Here is a 22,532-nt window from a genome sequence, read left to right on the forward strand (position 1 = left end):
CTTAGTTAATATCATCGAAGGTCGCCTGGTATTCGATGCACTCCGTTAGCGACTGGGCTATTTATGGGCCCCCAGTCAGGCTGATCCTCGGCACGGGTCGTATAACCCCTTGATCCAGCCCATTAAGGAGGAAGGGAGAGAAAAAAGAAAGGAAGATAGGGTTAAGGAGGGTGAGAAAAAAGGTAGCCGCTCGAATTAGCCGCCGAAGCGTTACCAGGTGCAACCACGGGTGGCTCCGCCCCTAGATGAGGGAGGGAGGGTGTAAAAACACCTACGAGTCGACGATTTGGGGTGACACCGGTGAGTGCAAGGCGCAACACCCCCATGAAAGGCACCCCTACGAATACTAATGAAAATCAAAATTTTTTAAAATTAACAATGCTAAATTCGAAATGAACGACTGTATGCAAAAATAATTTGACTGCTGTCGCTTTGTATCCGCCGCCGTGAATATCAGGCGTAATAGTGTTAATACTGGGTGGCTTTCCGTAATTCGATAGTCGACGCTCGTTGATTCGATACTTCAAGTCGATATCGAATGCTCGATGATGCCATTTTAGTTCCCGTATCTTTGTATTATCTCCTTCGTTTGCAGATTTCAAAGGGTGCTTAGAAAGCTTTTTGGAGCTACCAAAATATTTTATTTTATAAATAGCGCTTGTTTCTTAATCTCTGAAGAAAAAATCATTCCCTAAATAATCACCAATGCAAAAAATTATAACTTTCAAAAAGACAATTCGACACCTAATTTGGTATCGAACAGTTTGTATCGAACGTTCGATACGGCGCGTCGGCGATTTGTGTTACGGAAAGCGAAAACGATTATTTTATACTCGTTCTTGATCGATATCGAATTACGAAAATCCACCCCAGGCCTAGTAGTGTTAAAACAAGATGTGGTTAACGACCACGTTAAGTGCTCTAAATTTCAGAGAGCACAGTAAAAGCAATAGCACACAGTATTGCCATTTTGGTGCTTTTGGAGCCAGATCTAGCCTCTTTTTTGCGATTAGCTCTGGAAATTCCGTTTTAGCCCCTAGCTCTTCTTTTGGCTTTCTTTAAAATATTTGCCCCTTTTTGGCTCCAAATCTATTTCGGCAATATCTATGTATTGTGAAATTTGTTACGTGTTTTATGTGTGTCGAAATTTTATTTCATTTGTTTCGTTATGTATGAGGTGGCAACTCGGTACTGAGCTGATAACAAAAACTTCAATCGATAAACTGTGTCATGAGGTTGTATATTTGCTTTCCAGCTTGTGCTGTCAGGGCTGTCATGGAATCCAATTGTTGTCGAAATCGGATTTAAAAACGACAAAAAAATTACTCTGGTGTCATGAAATCCAATGTAATCGGTTTAATGTTCGAATTGGAATTAGTGTCGGTTTTAGGTATCACGGAATCCGATAATATTGATTTTGCTATTGGAAACAAAGCAATCAGTTAAATGCCGTTGGATTTCATTTGTTCATAGTTGTTTTTCTCTTGCAGTTGAATATTTTCTAGAAAAGTAAGTAAATGAAGGTTTATTTTACAAAATTAATGTAAATTTACATATATTTTCATTCTTAATAGGGGAAAGCATAAAAATTCAATGCAAAACAGTATTATGGAGAAACATAGAGATATTGCGAAGGGCTTCACGAAGCACATAACCTAAAATCATTGACACCGTGCTTCTACCTACGCTTCTTATAGAATCCTTTCTAATTGATCTTTGATAGGATCCATCAACTAAAAATCGTAACGTAGCTGCTAGCTTCAGCACTGGCAGGACTTTCGAGCGAGTTAAGCGTCCTTCAACGGTGTCCAATGCCATTCGGAAAGACTCTTTGTTTATGCGATAGTATGTAATGAAAAGAATAGATACGTAATATATGTCGCGACTTCATAATTAAATTAATAGAGCAATTAAGGCAACGCTTGCCGCACAATACAGAAACGCTTAGCAAAATAGATTTATTTTCGGTTGAAAACACATTGAGAATTTTAAAACCTCAAAGTTGTTCATATTTCACAAATGAAAAAACAAGTATAGCACTGATGAAATAACGAGATTACAAACGCAGTGGAAAAATATCTATCTTCAAAATTGGAAAAATGTGAATTCAACATTAGTTTGATTAAAAACTGTTGGCAACCCTTAATTGTAGATTAAATTCCGAAAATGTTCACTTGTTAAATGTATTTGTATAAGTATCTACTATTGTATTGTGCCGGGATTCAAGGGGTTGTGTAGCGCAATATATAGCTTCTCCAACCCAATTGTCAACCTCACCTTCGAGCGGCGAATCCCGTTTCACTAACAGACGAGGCTCTGGCGACCCCAAGCTCCTCATGGAACTTGGGGGTGGGGAGGGAGGGATGGCCTGAAGGTTCAATGTGGCCATATAAATCGTTCCCGAGATGGTCGGGCCAGCACCTTAATGGTGCTGTGTTACCGGAGCGTATCGGATCTGTATCCGACAAAGGACCATCACATCGATAACACTCCCCAAAGCCTTCGGGGAGTAACCTAATCGCTACAACAACAACAACAACAACAACATTGTATTGTGCCGTTCATTTAAAGCCGTTCATTTCACATACATACATCGCTAATGTATAAATAAGTGTCAAAGAACATAACGTTACATATTCCTTTTCTGTCTGCCGAACATCCAACAACTGGTCATTAAATACGCGGTAAGATTTTATATATTTATTTGTTTTTTATGTAATTATGACCTGTAAATTGTATGTTATTTTATGTTTAATAAAGATTGAGCTACGGCTAACACCCGACAAACATAACAAAAACAAACACAGAAACAAAATAAGTTTAGTTATTTTGAATTCGCTTCTGACAATAAGAAGTGGTCTTAAACGGCTGAATAAATGCTGTCATGACTCTGAAATAAACAACGATCTCTTAAAATTAACGAACACAAAAAATATTTATAAATATAGCAATAATAAAAATTCATCTTCTGAGGAAGAAATCATAGATTTTGCAGTCTAAGGCCCTCAAACATATCTCGATCCAACATAAACTTGAATATCGCACACGTGAATGGTGATTCGTACACCCGTAGGACGTTAAAAATTTAATAAAAGAAATTGGAAAAAAATCTAAATTAATTTTCATTGGCCAACATTTTGGCAAGTTGGATTTTTGGCGAACCTATAGCCGTACCGTCACTGTAGTAGTGTGAAAAATACTTCCTACTTTTTAATGATATCTTACCGCCAAATGGCAAAACAAAAGTTACAAAAAAACGTATTTTTGTTATTAAAAAATATAAAATGAATTATAAAAGCAGTATTATTTATGTACCTCCATTGTACCTTATTATTATTATTATTTTTTTTTTTTTTTTGTTAGTTTACTGTACCTTTTTTATAACTTTGTTTGAATTTGATTTGAAATAAATGGAAAAACTTGCATTTAAAAATATACATATACTTTTAGCTCGTTTTGCAACGGATTTTGGATTTTCTTAAAGAAATTTAGCTCTTTCTAGCCCCAAAGAAATTTTTTTCTGGCAACACTGATAGCACAGCAAAACCGAAAACATTTTTCGCTGTACTGCACTTTAGCTGTAGCATTTTGTGTACCATATCATATCAAAATTGTTTCCTACAACAAAATATTTACCAGCATATTTTTGATGCTATGGTTGCTATAATGTATAATGGCAGTTTTTAAAAGCGAAAGCGAGTTTTTAAAAGGTGAAAGCTAAAAGTGAGGTGAAAAGCTTTAATCATTCTGAAAGCTGTGTTGCTACTCCCCGCTAGACACCGCAATGCAACAATACAAATACGCAATCCAAATTTTACAATATTGGCAGCACAAAGATTTTAAAAAATATAATATGGTGCATTGTAGACCTGTGGAACTTTGTAGAACGGACTTAAGTTTTTTCTATTGTTGTCTTGTCAGTTATTACTTAACGCCTTTTTTGCTTAATTTTTTGCATCAGTTACAATTATTTTTTTACACGCTGAATATTTCTTACAATACTTTTAGAGCTATATGATGCCTAGTTTGGGCAAAACGGAAAATACCTTAGGTTATTTCTGTAAAGCTTTATTGGCGTAAACTACAAAATCGTCGTAAAGTATCTGTGGCACTTCCATTGCTGCAAAATGACCACCTTCTTTATGATATGTACTGTGTATTAGATTCTTAAATTTAACTGCAACCTCAGTGTCTGTTGAATGGAGCAAATCATGTATAAACCGCGCACAACCTGTGGGCACATGAACATGAACTCCATCCATATTCAATGCAAACGAAGCAATGTTGAACGATTCGGAATACAAACGCTGCGAAGTAGTTATAGAATTTGTTACGTAATAGATCATAATGTTATCCAGGAGTTCATCCATTGTAAAACGCTTGGTGAGGCCACCGTCTTCAAGTATTCTGTATTTAGGATTAGTCCAAGTAGAAAATTTTTCTAGAATATAAGCAGCTAAGCCAACGGGATTATGTAAGAGCGCTGTGCCAATTGTATCTGGTTTAGTAGCTTGAATATGAAAATAGCCAGATTCCTCCATCATGTAAAAGAGATTTTCACCGAATGTTTTGAAGAAGTCTTCATGTTCCTCTTTGACAAATACCCCTGGTAACCAAGATCGAGCAACATGATAAACCGTTGAGAGTGGATGTCTGTGGTTACATAAATTTGAATGATAGCCCAGAACATTTTGAGGTCTTAGGGTTGCTATATTTGAACCGATTAATGATCCCCAGTCTCCGCCTTGTACTAGAAATTTCTCATGACCAACTCGAAGCATCAAATTACGCATAACAATCGCCATTTGGATAGCTCCAAAACCTGTCTTTGAGGATCCCTGAAAAATAATTGCATGATTTTAAGTTGTTGGTACTTCACAAATTTACATATAGTCGGGTCTATGGAAGACTAGCACAGACTAACACGATTCAAACACGCTAGTCTTCCGCGCGAATAATCAGACGTACTAGTCTTCCATACGAACTCGTAACCTACTGTTGTTTTGTGTACAAACAACAACAGTAAGGCTCAAATTCCCATGAAAAGCCAGCATATCGCACGTTTTATTGTAAATAACTGTAACTCAACATTAAAATTTTTATTTAAAACGCAAACATACTTTCAAACAGATTCATTGTAAACATAAGATTGAACGAGATCTATGCATACGATTTTTGTTCCATTGAATTTTCTAAAAACCTGAACATAATTTTATCAGTGGGCTCATTTGATATCATAAAACCTCGAAAACTCAAATTTTCGAATTACTTCTGTTAACAATAAAATGTGCGATATATAAATTTATATTCATTCACCTGTGACCAACCGTAACCTGTCAGACTTGGTGCGATTACTTCAAAAACATAATCGCTTTTGGGATTCGGTTTAGTGAGAAGTGGAATAATGCTGTAGAACTCGCGTACAGATCCTGGCCAGCCATGTAGCAATAAAAGTGGTACTACTTTCTTGCCTTTAGTAGGTTTCGGTTTCACATGGATAAAATGGATACGCAAACTGTGGATGATTGGAATATTTAATATATTACTATGAGGCCAGTAAAGTAATCATATTGTGAATATTCGCACCTATTGGATGGGGCGAAGAACTGCTACAAAAACAACAAAAACGGCTGAGTAGAATATCATCCTACCTCCGCTGCTAGTTTAAAAACGCTCGCCCTCAGAATATTTTTCAGAACCACGATATATTAGATTTCGGTTCTGGAACAGCCTTTCTCAAAATTTTTATCATGAATGTCAAAATGTATTGAGTTTATGATTCAAGGCTCGATTCGAGCTCAAGGCCAGAACAATATTTTTTTTGTAATGATAATTATTGTTATTTTTTAATTTTTATATAATTGAAAAATTGTATTTTGTTTTTGGAATAATAAGTAGAAAATTTTTCAGACAACCTGCCATAGCTGCGCAGATTGATCCATTTCGAAGGGTGCTAAGCATTCATTATCAATACGCTTTAGACACGCTGCTGTATAGTTAAATGGTTAGCGCAGCGTGTCTAAAGGGTATTGATCTATCTGCCTAGCTATGGCAGGTTGTCTGAAAAATTTTCTACTTGCTATTCCAAAAACATAATACAATTTTTCAATTATAGAAAAATTGAAAAATAACAATAGTTATCATTAGAAACAAATTATTGTTCTGGCCTTGAGCTCGAATCGAACCTTGAATCATTTATCAATAGGCCGACAAAAACAAAAGTATTGAGTTTATTCTAATTTTTTTTGCAAACGGTAAGCCGTTTAGTTGTGCTAGCTTTGCGTTACTTGTACTTTGAATTTGAAAGTACAAATACATATATACCAGAGAACATCAAAAATCGAACACAACAACGTTCGATTACATTCGGCAACATGATCGTGTTCAATGATCCAACTTGCTTAAACGAACATAATCGACATTGATTTAAAATCAACCAACTTATTGCATGCGTGTATATAGTCAATTCAGGCGTTTGCTCGTTTGCCGCAACAGCGATTACATTCATCGGAATGAAAGGGCAAATATGAAAACTCCATGCGTCTGAATATTTGCAAGATGGTGAGAAAAACGGAGCAAGCGATTGTAGATGCGGAGATCGCAATATCATTGATACCACAAGAAGAACAGGAGCACGCAAGACACATGTGCAGGGAAATCATAAAAAGGGAGGTGAAAGCATAAGAAGGACAAAAATCGAATGCAGAGGAGAAAACAATAAAGAATCTACGGCATAAACTAAGGAAAAACAATATTGTCACAACGAAAGCGGACAAAGGAAACACCACTGTGCTAATCGAAAAAGAGAAATATATATCCAAAACGGTAATAGTCTAGTTGAGGGGTCGACTGCTAATACGCTACCAAAAATATCGAGAGAGGTGTCAAACGACGCGTCTTGACATCAGTATTAATAATCCGAAGGCGGAAAATAAAAATTTTAACGCGTTCAAAAGATATTAACGAAAAACCGAAAAAAGACCCGCGGGTACCTCCGAAACCGGGGGTCGGATCCATAGTATTTTTGCGCAGAACACCTTTCTGCATTGGCGGCCTTCGGCCGCGCTTATAAAAAATAACCCTGGGCTACGCTATGCCAAGTCCGGGTGTGTGGTATAACCGTGGCTACCGCCACGGTGATGCACAATTTTTTTTGGGGGTACGAACACAACAACAACCACATGGAAATCGCCAACTTCAAATGCAAATATCTCCGCACAGAGATAAAATTTTTTTTTTCCGCCATCGGATTATTGTTCTCGAGATTAATACGCGTCGTTTGACACCTCTCTCGATATTTTTGGTAGCGTATTAGCAGTCGACCCCTCAACTAGACTATTACCTCCAAAACCGAAGATCTCATAGGGGAAATGAAATGTCGTCGAATGAGAGAGGATCCCACAGATGAATACCAAAAACAAATCAAAGTTGCTATCAAAAATGTAACAAATATAGTAGATTCTAACATGACACATACATTGGTCCAAATGAACCCTTCGGCTCCTCCACTGATTGCGCTACCAAAAATCCACAAGCCGGACACGCCAATGAGGTCCATCATTAATTTTAAATCGGCACCATGTTACAAACTATCCAAATATTTAAAAACGATATTGAAAGATACTGTGGAGCTAAGGAACGAATATGCAATAGCTAACACAACAGAACTAATAGAGAGACTTGAGACCGCAGAGCTAACAAAGAACAGCAAATTGGTATCTTTTTGCATAAAAGATTTATACCCATCAATACCACTATCGGAGACTTTGGAGATAGTTAGCTCAACAATAGTTCATAATACAAAAAACAAAGTGAAAAGTATGCAAATCACAAATACGCTAAGAACCACTTTAGGTAAAAACTATTTTGAATTCAACAATAAAATATATAGACAAACAAAGGGTTTGGGAATGGGAAGCCCCACATCAGCAATTCTTATGGAAGTGTTCTTGCAAAATCTTGAAGAAAAGTACATACAGGAGCTGAAGTCCAAATTAGGCGTGTCATTTTATGCTAGATACGTGGATGACATAATATGCGTTTTAACTACTAATAACGAAGAGCTTGTACTGGAGTACCTCAACAAGCAGCGCGGAAATATAAAATTTACAATGGAAACCGAAAAAGAACAAAAGATTTAACTATGACATATATAGAAAGCCAACAGCCACCGATACAATAATATATAATACCTCAAATCACCCCCAACAGCATAAAAATGCAGCATTAAGGCACTTGGTACATAGACTTGAAAGAACACGTCTTACACAAGAGGCATATAAGAGAGAACTTGAGGTCATATATAACATCGCTGGAAACAACGGATATAAAAAAGCACTAGTAGATAAGCTCAGAAGGTCAAATGGAGAACCAAAAAGAAATAATGAAAAGGAAAATAATAGATGGACGACTATGACATATACTGGAGAAGCAACATATAAATTGGCAAACTTCCTTAAAAAATACAACATTAGCACAATATTCAAAATATCGAATAATCTAGGGCGAAAACTAAGATCTAACACTAACTAAGAGGATCCGTTTAGCAGCCACGGCGTATACAAGCTTACCTGCGGATGCCAGCATAGTTACATAGGACAAACAGGACGGCAAATAAGAACGAGGTTCAGAGAACATATTAGAGATTACAACAAAAAAATACGGAATCCATATATTATAGCCGAGTCTAACTTCGCGAATCACATGGTCGAGAAAGAATGTTCCCCAGAAAACATCAATAAAACAGGGTTCTTCACATACAAGCAAAAGGTCGACGTCTCAACGTACTCGAAAACATGGAAATCTACAAACAGAAAACATTCGACGGTAAAATAATAAACGAACAGATAAACACAATTTCTTACACAATATTCGAGCCTTTAAAAATTGTTTACAAGAAACAAAATAATCACAAAGGTACAACAGACAAACACACAGCCGAGCATCTCTTCCGATTTGCATCGGGATCCTTTCAATTTTTCCTACAAATTGGCGGGACGTGACTCACATGTTTTATGCCGACTCACATGCCAACCTAATATAAACGCACGCAAGTCATTTTCTGTCAAAAATGTCTCATGCACATACAACTTGTATGAGAGCAACTCAAATTGAATATGTTGCGTGAAAACCTAACTGATTTCCAATTTTTGTTCTGCGTGACATTTAGATTTTACGTTTGCACACATGCTTTACATTGTCGCAACGCATGCTTATTTGGGTTAGGGCAAAAAACGCCGGTTGTTTGCGTGTGCTAAAAAAACGCAGTACGGTTTTATTATGTTGGCATGTCAGAACGACATCTGCAAGGCAGATGAGTTTTCAGTGGGAAGCTTTTCATGGCAGAAGAGTGTTTACCAAATCACTGCTGAGGGGCGACCTCGCTTTCTAAACTTACTTCTAATTGAAAAAAAACTTGTTTCTAAATTTTGATGTTGCTTTGCCCGGGAATCGAACCCAGGATTTTCGGTGTGGTAGGCGGAGTACGCTACCGCAGCCGCCGTGGATATATCACATACAAATGTTGATACTAATAAGGGATTTTAGTACCAGTGTTGAGTCTTCTTAAGATAATCCAATCAAGACCAAAGCCAAATCTTTTATCGATTTTGGGAATTAGAAAACCAAAACCTAAATTTAAATTTAATTTTGTGGTCCTCATAGATATATAAATCTTAACATTGACCACTGTGCGACACCGCTTTACCGTCTGGAATCGAGATCAGAACTTGTATGTGATATTTTTGACCTCGGCGTTACGGTTTAACTGGTGAGACTCGACAAAAATAGTATATTCGATTAATAAACCCCACCCTAATGTGCATATCAGGTTTGATAACGAGGAGAATAAATATTCCCTGTTATTATCAGTCTTTTTTTATATCACAAGCCGAAATTTTTTTTAACGTGTTGTATGTACATAAGTATTTGTAAACATGTATGTTTATATTAGGCTTGGCCGATTCCGCCCTTTTGTTAGCACGAAAAAAAATTGTATGAGGCTTTTTGAATTTTTTATAGAAATTTTCAATTCAGTTTGAATTTTTGTTGGTATAAATTATGTCTTTTACGCAGTAGGTAATTTGATAGCAGTCAGAAAATACTAAACTAGTACTATTATTTCGGACTAAAAAAAATACTGAGAGCAACTCATCTTCGAAAAGACTTGGGCCGAGCTTCTCTTCCAATTTGCGCCGTGCTCTCTTTAAATTTTCATACAAATTAACGGGAAGGATCTACATGTTTTATGACGACTCCGGACGCCATCGGCAAGGTTGATGAATTTTCATTGTGATGCTTTTTATAGCAGAAATACGACATTTTTCTTATTGAAAAAAATCTCTAAATGTTCCGGACTTGCACACAGGGCCTTCGGTGTGACGGCGACCGCCATGTGTTTTTCTGACTACATGGTGTTTTAATCAATGGTGTATATTACCTTCTGAACGAGATATGTATCTAATCTAATATCTAATATCTAATCTAATATATGTATATTATAAATGGGAAAGTTTGGATGATGGATGTTTGTCCAGACGTTTGTCTTTGTGACTCAATCACGCAAAAACGGCTGGACCGATTTGGATGAAATTTTGCGCACATATAGCCAATAGTCTAGAAGGATCTAATAGCTATATATTTTTCAAAAGGGGGGAGGTCCCCGCCCCTAGGAACAGTTATAATTTAATTATTATATTTTTTAATCTTTGCGACTGAATTACGCCAGAACGGCTGCATGGATTTTGATGAAATTTGGGACACAGACAGTAGTCTACTAGCGAAATTTTTTTCGAACATGGAAAGAAGGGTGGGGGTCCCACGACCCCTTCGAGCAATTACTTTTTAATAATTTTTACACAATTTAACTTTACGCATACTGGCCTTCACCAATATCACAGACTCACGGGGTCAAATAAGTCGAGGGCTTACAAAGTGAGCAGTGACACCCTCCGCCCCCCTTTATCACCCCCTCTGGTGTAAAATCTATAAATTGTTATAACTCAATATAAATTTTCTCCCAAATCAATAGTTTTTGGTATCTGGCACATACAGATCGAGACAATTTTGGAAAAAAGAGCAGCGTTCCGTCTCCTCCCGCCATCCGCCCTCCTTCAATTGTTTTTATTAGCACGCTTTTATTAGCTTTGCCTGTATGTTTCTTTGTAACTCTTCATTCGCTCCAACGCGCCTGCTGCCTTATTAAAATGGTTCTACAATTAGCTTCGCCTTATTTGTAATCCCGTTGGGTTCATATCGAGGCCCTGCCGGGATCATTTTTTGATGGTTTTCGGGATCCGTCCGAGAATTTAAGATAAACTTTCAAAAGTATCAAAATCTCTAGCAACTCCCAAAGTGTGGAGCACGGAGTGCAGCTGAAACTCATAATTTGTAGTGAATTTAATGAGAATCACAATTGTCATAATACAATAACAACAGTGGTACAACAAAGAAAGTTTGATAATATACATAGCTACCAACAACTGAAAATCTCCCGCCAATTCCTGTGCAGAAAGCTTTCAGTAATTCAACAATCGCATTCGCGCCATCTATCGGTTGATAGCCTAAAATAAATTATACCATCTACGCCTGTGCTGCCACCTGGTTCCAACTCATCTATTTTTTGGGGTATTTTTTTGGAACACTGTGTCTCAAAATTCTGGAAAGCGTCGTGGCGAGACCTTGGGCAATGAAGCTGAAACAATTAAAAAGGCTCCTCGTCTAAGCGATACATCTCCTAACCTCATCCGTACAATCGACCAACGACTCATAAAGTACAATGACTCGTTGTCCAATAAAATAATGGAAGCAGAAAAGCGTATGATGGAGTTTACATGCAGAAAACTGGAAGATAAATTTGAAGGCCTGAAGAAGGAGTTAAACGAGTTAAGTGGTAGAATTAATCGCATGGAGGGTATGTTTGAGAGGATTGGGCACCTCGAAAATGAAATAGCCACACTAAAACAGAGAGTATGTAAGCAGGAAAACTTTATATCCAAGCAAGAACTCCAAATTGCTGCATGCGACGTCCGAGTTCATGGGATTCCCTTCGAGGAAGGGGAAAACTTCCAAAAGATTTTCCACCACCTCTGCTTCACGCTAAACTTACAGCCACCCCCCCTAAAAAGTGTTTTTCGGCCGAAACGCAAACTACCCCACGGTACGGTTGATCCCGCCGTTATCATTAAATTTTACACACCTGCGGACCGAAATACGCTGTTGAAAACGATTGCGAGCTTCAGGCGCCACAACAACACCAAAGGGCTGCGACTCGTGCATGTGGGAATAAATTCCAATGAGCCTATCTTTGTTAATGCATCGCTGACCAAAAACAACTATGAGATCTTCAAGGCTGCGATCCATCTAAAGAAGAGGAAAAAGGTTTCATCGGTGTTCACAATGCGGGGTGTGGTACATATAAAGCGAAAATTCGGCGACCGACCCGAAGGAGTCCCCAGCCTGAGTTTTCTCGAGAGTCTCGACCTGGAAAACAATACTTCCTTTCGTGAAGACGTCACGCCGGTTGCGAACAACGCCCTGGAGGGCCACCAAAGGCTTAACTAACTGCCCCCTGCTAATAAATATTTCTCTTTGCTCTCTTCTAATCTATTCCTTCTCTGTCTTTTTCTCCACCTACAACATCACAAAATCATTAATTATGTTGTTAGCCAAATTCAGTGTAAATCATTCACTTAATTATTTTTATAATGTTGGTCTCCGATAATGAGTCCCCGAGTTCCAAAGACTGTCTATCTACTTTGTTGCGCATAGTCAGCAAAAAAGCCAACGGGCTGAAAGTTATTCATATCAATGCGCAAAGCCTTTATAAAAAGCTTGACGAGTTGAGGTTTCTGTCAGAAGGCTCCGATGTTGATGTCATATGTGTTTCAGAAACATGGTTTTCTTCGTTTCATAGAAATGATATGGTGAAGATAAATGGCTACCAACTTTTCAGAGTTGATAGAAGTGGTCATGGTGGTGGTGTTGCGATATATGTAAAAAGTAGTGTGTCCTGTAAATTGTGTTGTTGTTCTAGTCCAGGTGATCCTGTGGAATATGTGTTTGTTCATATGTTTTCTGATAATAATAGTAGGCTTCTTATCGGCTGTGCATATAGACCGAATCGACTAATAGATTTTTCCGCGTTTATTGAATTTCTTCAATCGTTACTATTAGACTATGACAATATTATCATCGCTGGAGATTTTAATAGTAACCTACTGGTGGATGCCACTTTAAAACAAAACATGGAATCTCTGGGACTTTTTCCCACAAACTGTGCTATACCAACGCATTTCACAAATACTAACTCTTCTCTATAAGATTTATTTTTTGTCAATGATCTTCATAAAATGATTCACTACACGCAACTATCCGCCTCCTGCTTCTCAAAACACGACCTGATATTCCTAAACTACAACTTCCAAACATCATGTAGGCCAAGTTCGTTCGCGTATCGCGATTACAGAAGTATAGATTATTATTCCCTTGCTGAGTCCGTTGAGTCGGTTGAATGGAGCTTGATTCGTACGTTAACATCGGTTGATGACCAGACAAAGTTTCTGCAGGATAATATAAATAAGTTATTCGATGATCACGTTCCACTAAAAATAAAAACACTTAAATACAAGAATAGCCCTTGGTTCAATGTTACATTAAAACACCTTATCCACCTTCGTAACCAAGCCTACTCACGGTGGAAAAGGTACAAAACAGTCGAAGCGCATAGCTGCTTTAAAACAGCTCGGCTTATTGCAAACAAAGCCACAAGGCTGGCCAAGGCAAATTATTTTAAGTATAAGTTTAGTTCTGCTTTGAATACAAAGGAAAAGTGGAACAAAATCAAACAAATAGGAATTGGTAAGCCCAAAAGTGACCTGTCTCATCCCCCTGATGTCGACATCAACGAAATAAATAATACTTTTGTAAGACTACCAAACTCAGCCGACAATGTGTGTATTGATAACTACTCCGTGCGTGTTAATGTTGACACTAGCCCTTTCGAGTTTGTTTGTGTCGATAATTGTGATGTTATCCAAGCCATACTTTCTGTGAAGTCTAACGCAATGGGGCTTGATGGTATATGTTCAAAGTTTTTAAAAGTCATTGTTCCCAAAATCCTTCCCCACATTACTTACTTGGTCAACTCAATTTTGACGACCGGTGTCTTCCCAATATACTGGAAAGCTGCAAAAGTGATTCCAATCCGTAAACAAAATAATGAGTATCGACCAATAGCCATACTCCCTTTCCTCTCTAAGGTCGTTGAACGTATTCTACATGGGCAAATCGTATCATATGTACATGAATACAAGCTCCTGTCAGATAGTCAGTCCGGTTTCAGGTCAAAGCGGAGCTGTACAACGGCACTATTATCTGTGACAGAAGAAATTCGTGAGCGAGTGGATGAAAGTTACATTGCCTTCTTAACACTTCTTGACCACTCCAAAGCTTTCGATTCTGTAGACCACACTCTGCTCTGTAGGAAGCTGGAAAACCTATTTAACTTCTCTGGTCATGCAGTTGCCCTTATAAGATCATATCTTGGCGATAGGACTCAAGCAGTATGTATAGATGGTGAAAAGTCTGACTTCCTTCATGTCTTAAGAGGCGTCCCTCAAGGCTCTATCCTGGGTCCTCTGTTATTTGTTCTGTACATCAATGACTTACCCGATGTCCTTAAGTATTGTAATGTTCATATCTACGCTGATGATGTGCAGTTATTTACGTGTTGTCCTCGTGATCAAACTAGCTTGTGCATAAGTAACTTAAACCACGATTTGAATCAAATATTTTCATGGGCTGCTATGAATGGCTTATGTATAAACCCGAATAAGTCAAAATGTATTGTTATTTATAGAAGGTCTTTTCCCACTAATGATTTAGAGAATGTAGTGTTCGACAATTCCGTTATAGAATACGTAGATACGGCGAAAAACTTAGGTGTAATTTTTAACAAAACATTGACATGGAAAGACCATATTTTTAGAACGGTTGGGAAAGTGTATGGAATGCTTCGTACACTATGGTTAACACAGTATTTCACGCCTTTGCACATACGACTACTTCTGGCTAAAGCGTACTTAATACCTACGCTACTCCATGGTTGTGTGATTTACTCAAACTGTGACTATCTGTGCAAGAACAAACTAAATGTTGTTTACAACAACATTGCTAGATATGTTTATGGGTTGAAAAGATTTGACCACGTATCTCAACATGCTGAAAGGTTGCTAAACATTTCTTTCGAAAATCTTTTAAAAGTCAAAACACTGTCCTTCCTCCATAAATTGATACACACGAAGGAACCTGACTATCTATATCGTAAGCTTATTTTTCTGCAATCATCAAGATCGGTGCTTCTTCTTAAGCACATCAGATACCGCTCGCTAACCTCTGAGCGCCAATTCTTTGTTACTGCAATACGTCTTTGGAACTCGCTACCTACTAGTCTTCGACTCTTAAGTAATGCTCTGCACTTCAGAAAAGAGCTAACATCATTTTTTAACGACTCTTAAACTGGATCTCAAATTGTTGTTGTTAAAATGTTCATTTCTAAGTCCTTTTCCTTTCTCTGTGTCTTCTTTCTTTGTTTGTTAAATACTATTCAATCTATAACCAGCCAAAGGTTATCATCACTACTGCTGTTTTTTAATATTTATTAACTACTTTTCTTTAGTTTTAAGATTTACATTTACATACATAAATATTTCGCTATTGTCCGCTATATTTAATTTAATTTGATTAATCTAATTTATTATTATAAATGTTCAATTTTTATAGCTCATGCTATTCATGACTAGCACTGTTAAATAATTTGTCAAAATTGTTGTGCTAGGAACAAATTTTCAAATAAATACATACATACATACATCCCGCCGGGATCATTTCGGGACTTTTTCGTGACTATTTCGGGATCATTTTGGGACCCTTCCGAGATCATTTCTGTATAGTTTTCGGGATCCGTCCGGGATCCCGTCGGGGTTATTTTGGGATATTTTCGGGACTATTTCGCGATCATTTAGGGACCTTTCCGGCATCATTTCTGTATGGGTTTCGGGATCCGTTCGGCATCTCGTCGGGGTATTTTCGAGATCATTTGCTTACCTTTGAGAGATAATTCTTCATGGGTTCCGGGAGCATTACGGGACTTTTTCGGGGTCATTTTGGGTCCCTTCCGCCATCATTTGAGGACCCTTTCGGCATTATTTCTGGATAGTTTTCGGGATCCCGTAAGGGTCATTTCGGGACTATTAGGGGATCATTTGAGGACCTTTCCGGCATCATTTCTGGATAGTTTTCGGGATCCGTCTGGGATCCCGTCGGGATCATTTCGGAATTTTTCGGGTTAATTTGGGGTATTTTCCTACGTCATTTCTGTATGGTTTTCGGGATCCATCCGGGATCCCGTCGAGGTCATTTCGTGACTTTTTCGGGATCATTTGGTGTCCCTTCCGGCATAATTTCTGGATGGTTTTCGGGATCCGTCAGGAATCCCGTCGGGGCCGTTCCTGAACTTTTTCGGGACTAATACGGGATCATTTGGGGAGCCTTTCGTTATCACTTCTGGATGGTTTTCGGGATCCGTTTGGGAACCCGTCGGGGCATTTCGGGAATTTTTCGGGAGTAATACGGGATCGTTTAGCGACACTTCCGGCATCATTTCTGGATGGATTTCGGGATTTGTACGGGAACCCATCAGGGTAATTTCGGGACTATTTCGATATCATTTAGAGACTCTACCAGCATTATTTCGGGATCCATACGGAATCCAGTCAGCGTACTTTCGGAACTTTTTCAGGGCTATATCGGGTTCCGTCAAAAACATTTCGGGACTTTTTTGGGAGTAATTCGGGATCATTTCAGGATAGATACTTCAGGGATAATTTCTGGATGATTTTCGGAATCCCTGCAGGATCCCGTCAGGATCATTTTGGGACCCCTCCGGGATAATTTATGGGTTATTTTCGGGATCTGTACGGGATCCCGTCGGGGTTATTTCGGGACTTTTTCAGGACTTTTTTCTGGATTATTTCGGGATCATTTTGGGACCCTTGCGGGATAATTTCTGTATGATTTTCGGGATCTGTCTGGGATTCCATTGGAGTTTTTTCGGGACTTTTTCCGGACCATTTCGGAATCATTTGCGGACCCTTCAGAAATCAATTCTGGATGGTTTTCGGGATCCCGTCAGGAATTTTCGGGACTATTTCGGAATCATTTTGGGACCCCTTCTGGTTAATTTCTGGATGATTTTCGGGATGTGTCCGGACATTTTAGTATCATCTTGGGATCCTTCCGGGATCATTTTAGGTCTCTTCGCAACCGGTAGTTCAGCACACATGCCTTTTTAAATTATGAGCTTTTATGGCCGTGGATTTGCTGCTAAATATTCGTAATTAAAATTCGGTAAGTTTAATCTTCAATCTAACAGAGATTTTTCGTTCTATTTTTGAGTTTTTTAAATGAATCGTGTAACGAACTGTGATAACTATAATTACGCTTTTTGTAATATTTTAACCAACTAAATAACCGAAAAAGCAACACTATTTTCATCTAAAAAATTCTCTTTGGTTTTAGCTAATTGTAGTTTCACTCCTTTGTTCTATGAGTAGTAATTCTTTCACCCCTCTCATATCAGTTAATTTAATTTGAAAACAAAATGTATTTTTTTTTTTAATTCGAGAAAACTGTATTATACTATTCATGAAAGCGTACCTTCAGCTTATCTTCTCATTTAGTTTTTTTTTTTTTACTAAATTACAAAAATAAAATACATTAGACAAAAATAAATTTTAAACAGATAACGTGATAAGCAGGCTAACGTGAATAGCACATATATTTTAGTTTCTCCTTGCGGACGGGGCCGCGGGTAAAGGCTAGTATGTACATATATATAGGTACTAGTCTCTAAAACAAAGATATTTATATAGTATTAATTATTTTTGATTTTTATAGTTATATTCAAAAAAAAAGAAATCAAAATACTTGTCGATAGTTTGTTTAAAAAGTAAAGTACTGGTATACTTATTATTTAGGTGGCATTACTCCTTCAGTATGATATCATAATATAAATATTTGGCCAATAGAAGTAGTTTTAAACTCCAGACTTATTTATCAAAGCATAAGTACATATTATTAAATTTGGAAAAACAATGTGTTAAAGTTTCCACATGGGTTGTTAGATACTATTACTTTTTAGACCTATGTATCAGTAGCTTTAGATGTAACCAACGCTTTTATTTAATTGTATGATCAGCACCCTAGATTGATGAGGAGCATGATGACTAGTACCTATCTAATTATTTTCTAGCTTTTACTGTTATTATTACTTAAGGTAAGTATTGTATTCAATAAAACCGTTTAACTTAATTATTTTATTTTCAAGTTTTTAGTCTTTATTTAATTGCCTATTACATATTTCTCATTATATTTTGTTCATTTAGTGACTCATTATTACAAGGACTATTTCCTGACAGTTTCTTACAATCTAAGTCCTCAATACATAATCCTTCCAAAGACTTTACTCGACTCGGCGCCACTTATGCTTGTCCCTCCTCGAACTCCAAAGTATTTTGATGCCACTTCTACAGGACTGTATGTAATATTTGTTCCAAATATGAACCAAATCGGACCAAAAATACGATTTTTTTAATTTATCGATCCATACGCCACCTGGCAGCGATTTTTTTTCATATCTCGCTTTCTATTCATGCATGTACCATGTGTTCCAAATATGAGTAAAATGGGACCACAAATACGAGTTTTTTGAATGAGGTTACTTAAATTTTAATTGAAAAATTCGTTCACAACGGCCTGTCAATTCAAGCTAAATAAAACCGGTTGGAATAGTAAAAGTTTTTCTTGCAAAGCTTGCGTCCGAATCAATCTATAAAGCAAATATGCATATACACAAAGATACATGCATAAACCTCCGATCGATATATTTCTGAAACTTCCACTACTTTGCTAACTATTGCTCAGGGGGAGGGTCACCAATATTACTCCAGAAATCGCGACCTTAGTCTCATACCAGTTCTATCGCGCCAAGTTATTATTATTAGATAAATTTGATTATTTTGTAAGCAGCAGACGCACTCGCTACAAAAACACTGCAAGAATTTGATCACTTAGTCCCTTCGATGCGCATTTCTGGTGCTGGATAGGATATACGGAATATATAATAAGGAATAATGTGCAGTAGAAAATATCTAGTTCCAAGGTGTCTATGTGAGTCAGTAAGAATATACAAATAAATGTACCTACATTAGTTTCATTAGCTTAATTTTATTTCATTCCAATCGAAAAAAAGACACGCTTCATGCAGTCATGATGTCACTCGCTAATATTGTGGGATTACTCTCACGATTCATGGCTTATTTATACATATATGTATGTATATGCATGTAAAAACCGTAGATATATGTGTGTGTTCGGAAAAGAAAAGGTAAAGGAAACATTTCGCATTCCTACCAAGAAATATGCAACAATCTTAATTAAAATTCCCCTGATCTGAAAACTTGAAATATGACAGAATATTCTGGAAAGTTGGGAACGCACATTACGAAACTGATTTAAAGATCTGTTTAATATCCGAGTGTAATATTAAACAAAAACAAGTTGATATATGGATAATTAATGATTTTTTAACAATAACCAGAACTGTCCGAATTGAGACCGGCTGAAAGTGAAACTACCCAAGAACTCTCTACCATAGAAGCGGTTGACAAGGAGTTGCAAAGCATTCACTACTACAACAACAAGAACATCAGTTGCAAAGTAATGCAAGTAGACCATTGAACACATTACTTGAGTATTGATAAACTTTCGTTAAATATTTCTTCTTGAACAATTCTTAACCCCAATACATCATATAAATTATCATCATTATTGTTCCAGCTACTTACCCTTGAATTTGTGTCTCAAAGTGTGGGAATTGTTTGAGAAATGCTTCGCGTTCGCTCCATTTAGGTAGATAGTTAAGGCGCCAATATTTAACCACATCTTTCAAATACTTCGAGTTGAACCCATACTGAAAGCCGATACCTTCCAATGGTTCCTGTAGTATAGGTGGACGGGCAAGCTGTGCTTCGAGATCTTTTATTAACTGTTAAAAAAACATGTAGGTAATGAAATAGACCGTCGAATGAAGTTGACAAGATAATAACAAAACTGACAAGTAATAATAGCTTTAATTTTAGAGAAAATTAAGTGGATGTATACTTTAAGACATTAGAGAGCTACATTTTCTGACTACTTTTTCTAATGCTTTATTGGAAAGCTAAATCGTAATTATAGCCGAAAAAACGGCCAAGTGTTTTGTTTGTATGGAAGTGTTTGAAGGTGGATAGAGACCCATGCATATAATTTTTAGAAAGAAAATGCACGGTATTTAAATAAAGCCAACCAATTACATGCAAACATATCGGTTCCACCTGAAAATACGGGTACCGGTGCGTATACGAAGCATTTTTCTTATTAAAATTTGGTTTGAAAAAGGGATGTCGGTAACCCTAACATACAAGAAAAGTAAATATGAACGGCCGGCGATGGAAGGAAAACTTATGAAGTTTTTGGGCACCACATATCTATAACTTTCATATAAAGTTTTAATAAGTTGTCCCACTTTTACTGAACTTTTTTCATTTCGTTTTCCGGATATTTCTATAAGCTTTTCTTTTATTCACTTTCGAAATAAAAAAAAATCCGCTTTGTGTTTTTTTTCTATATCTACCAAATATCGTTTATTCCCCACTAAATTTTTTCTCACAAAGTCACGGTGTACCCTAATGTACTTATGTACGTACATAAAGTATGTATTCATGTTTTACCTCTGGTTTTACACTGATATCAAACGGCTTAACCTCAGTATTCTCTTTGTAATTAGAAGCACTGCCAGGCCCCCAGTACTCAGCATCATTCAAGTGAGGCACTGGAGCAGAAAGTGTTAAATTGTGTATTTTGTATGCAAAATATGCTGCGATCACCACTGTGATACCGACAAATAATCGGAAGAAAAATCCAAATGGGCCCATGACAATTTTGAACCAGCACTGGAAAAACTTAAATATTAATTTATAATATAAAATAAAGAAAAACCACAGAGCAAACCACCCTCTCCAGCTCGGCGATCAACACAAACTGACTGGTGAGTGTAACAGCTAATTTGTAGATTCTTGGGCGTTGACTCTATTCCTGTTTGGAGAATGAAAGTAAATGAAATGAGGAGCACAATGTCAACATTAATTGCTTTGTTGTTAATAAGCAACAAATATCAAACACACACAAACATACTTCAGTAATACTAAGCGATAACTTAAATCAGACTGATTCGTCATAACTAGAATCCGGCGGAATATTCGAGTTCGAGTTCAGTTACCGAGTCGACAAACAATTTTTCTAACAACCGACCTTTTGTAAAGATGATAGCTTTTAACAGCACGTCCCATAAGGTTTTTTGACAGATGAGCAGGATGCAAGTATTTGTATAAAGAACGGCACATCGCGCGACACAAATTTTTTTGTTTGCTATGAATGTTTTCAAACTTTGCAAGTGAAAAATGTTGCCGATCCGTTCGTACTTAATAATCACCCCTGTTCAGCATTTCGATTACGTTCCCGTTCTACGCTCCGCTTTAATCGAAGTTGGGTATTCTGCATTACGACAGAATGGAAATGAGAAGAGGAAGAGCAAATTATTTTTCGAAATCAGCTGTTTGTATGAAATGTGTGAACATTGGAACAAAATAAATTAAAGAAAATTGTAAAAAACACTGAAAAACGTTTATATTTTATGATCCACGCCATTTTGTACAAAAAAGAGCAATAGAATATATTGCCGCAGTGTTATATTTTTTTGAGTGAAATACTTTCATAATTGTATGTGTGTTTTTGTCGTTCTTTTGGTCAATTCCCTGCCGGGTCCACCAAGTTTTGTTACAACGGATTCCTTCATGAATATAGTTGTCATTTTCTGAATTTTATGGATGCTAATTTCATTGCACTTTGGCGGCCACCGTGGTGTGATGGTAGCGTGCTCCGCCTATCATACCGTATGCCCTGGGTTCAACTCCCGGGCAAAGCAACATCAAAATTTTAGAAATAAGAGTTTTCAATTAGAAGAAAATATTTCTAAGCGGGGTCGCCCCTCGGCAGTGTCTGGCAAGCGCTCCGATTGTATTTCTGCCATGAAAAGCTCTCAGTGAAAACTCATCTGCCTTGCAGATGCCGTTCGGAGTCGGCATAAAACATGTAGGTCCCGTCCGGCCAATTTGTAGGGAAAAATCAAGAGGAGCACGACGCAAATTGGAAGAGAAGCTCGGCCTTAGATCTCTTCGGAGGTTATCGCGCCTTACATTTATTTTTTTTTTAATTTCATTGCACTGGCCTAAAATACTTTATGAGGATTTATTTATTCTTTCCGCAAGGATTGTTTACGTTTTCGCTTCACTTTCCTCTACTCCGGCAGCTTGCTTTAGAATATAACTGGACCCAACGAACAGACACAAGTTGTAGCTGTCTATTACACTGGAATT

At 37.3% G+C, this 22,532-nt stretch overlaps 1 protein-coding gene across 1 annotated transcript; it reads right to left on the reverse strand.

The window, feature by feature from the left end:
* Positions 1 to 2,678: 2,678 nt before the first annotated feature.
* On the reverse strand, positions 2,679 to 21,153 carry LOC137244620 (juvenile hormone epoxide hydrolase 1-like). The gene is made up of 4 exons (XM_067773874.1): positions 20,829 to 21,153; positions 19,905 to 20,104; positions 5,317 to 5,515; positions 2,679 to 4,838 (listed from the first exon to the last, which is right to left on the reverse strand). Exons 1-4 carry the CDS (start codon positions 21,030 to 21,032, stop codon positions 4,053 to 4,055), a joined length of 1,389 nt encoding a protein of 462 aa, XP_067629975.1. The 5' UTR covers positions 21,033 to 21,153; the 3' UTR covers positions 2,679 to 4,052.
* Between the last annotated feature and the right edge of the window lie 1,379 nt (positions 21,154 to 22,532).

Source organism: Eurosta solidaginis, chromosome 3, assembly GCF_040869045.1.
Source record: "Eurosta solidaginis isolate ZX-2024a chromosome 3, ASM4086904v1, whole genome shotgun sequence".
Classification (NCBI taxonomy): Eukaryota; Metazoa; Arthropoda; class Insecta; order Diptera; family Tephritidae; genus Eurosta; species Eurosta solidaginis.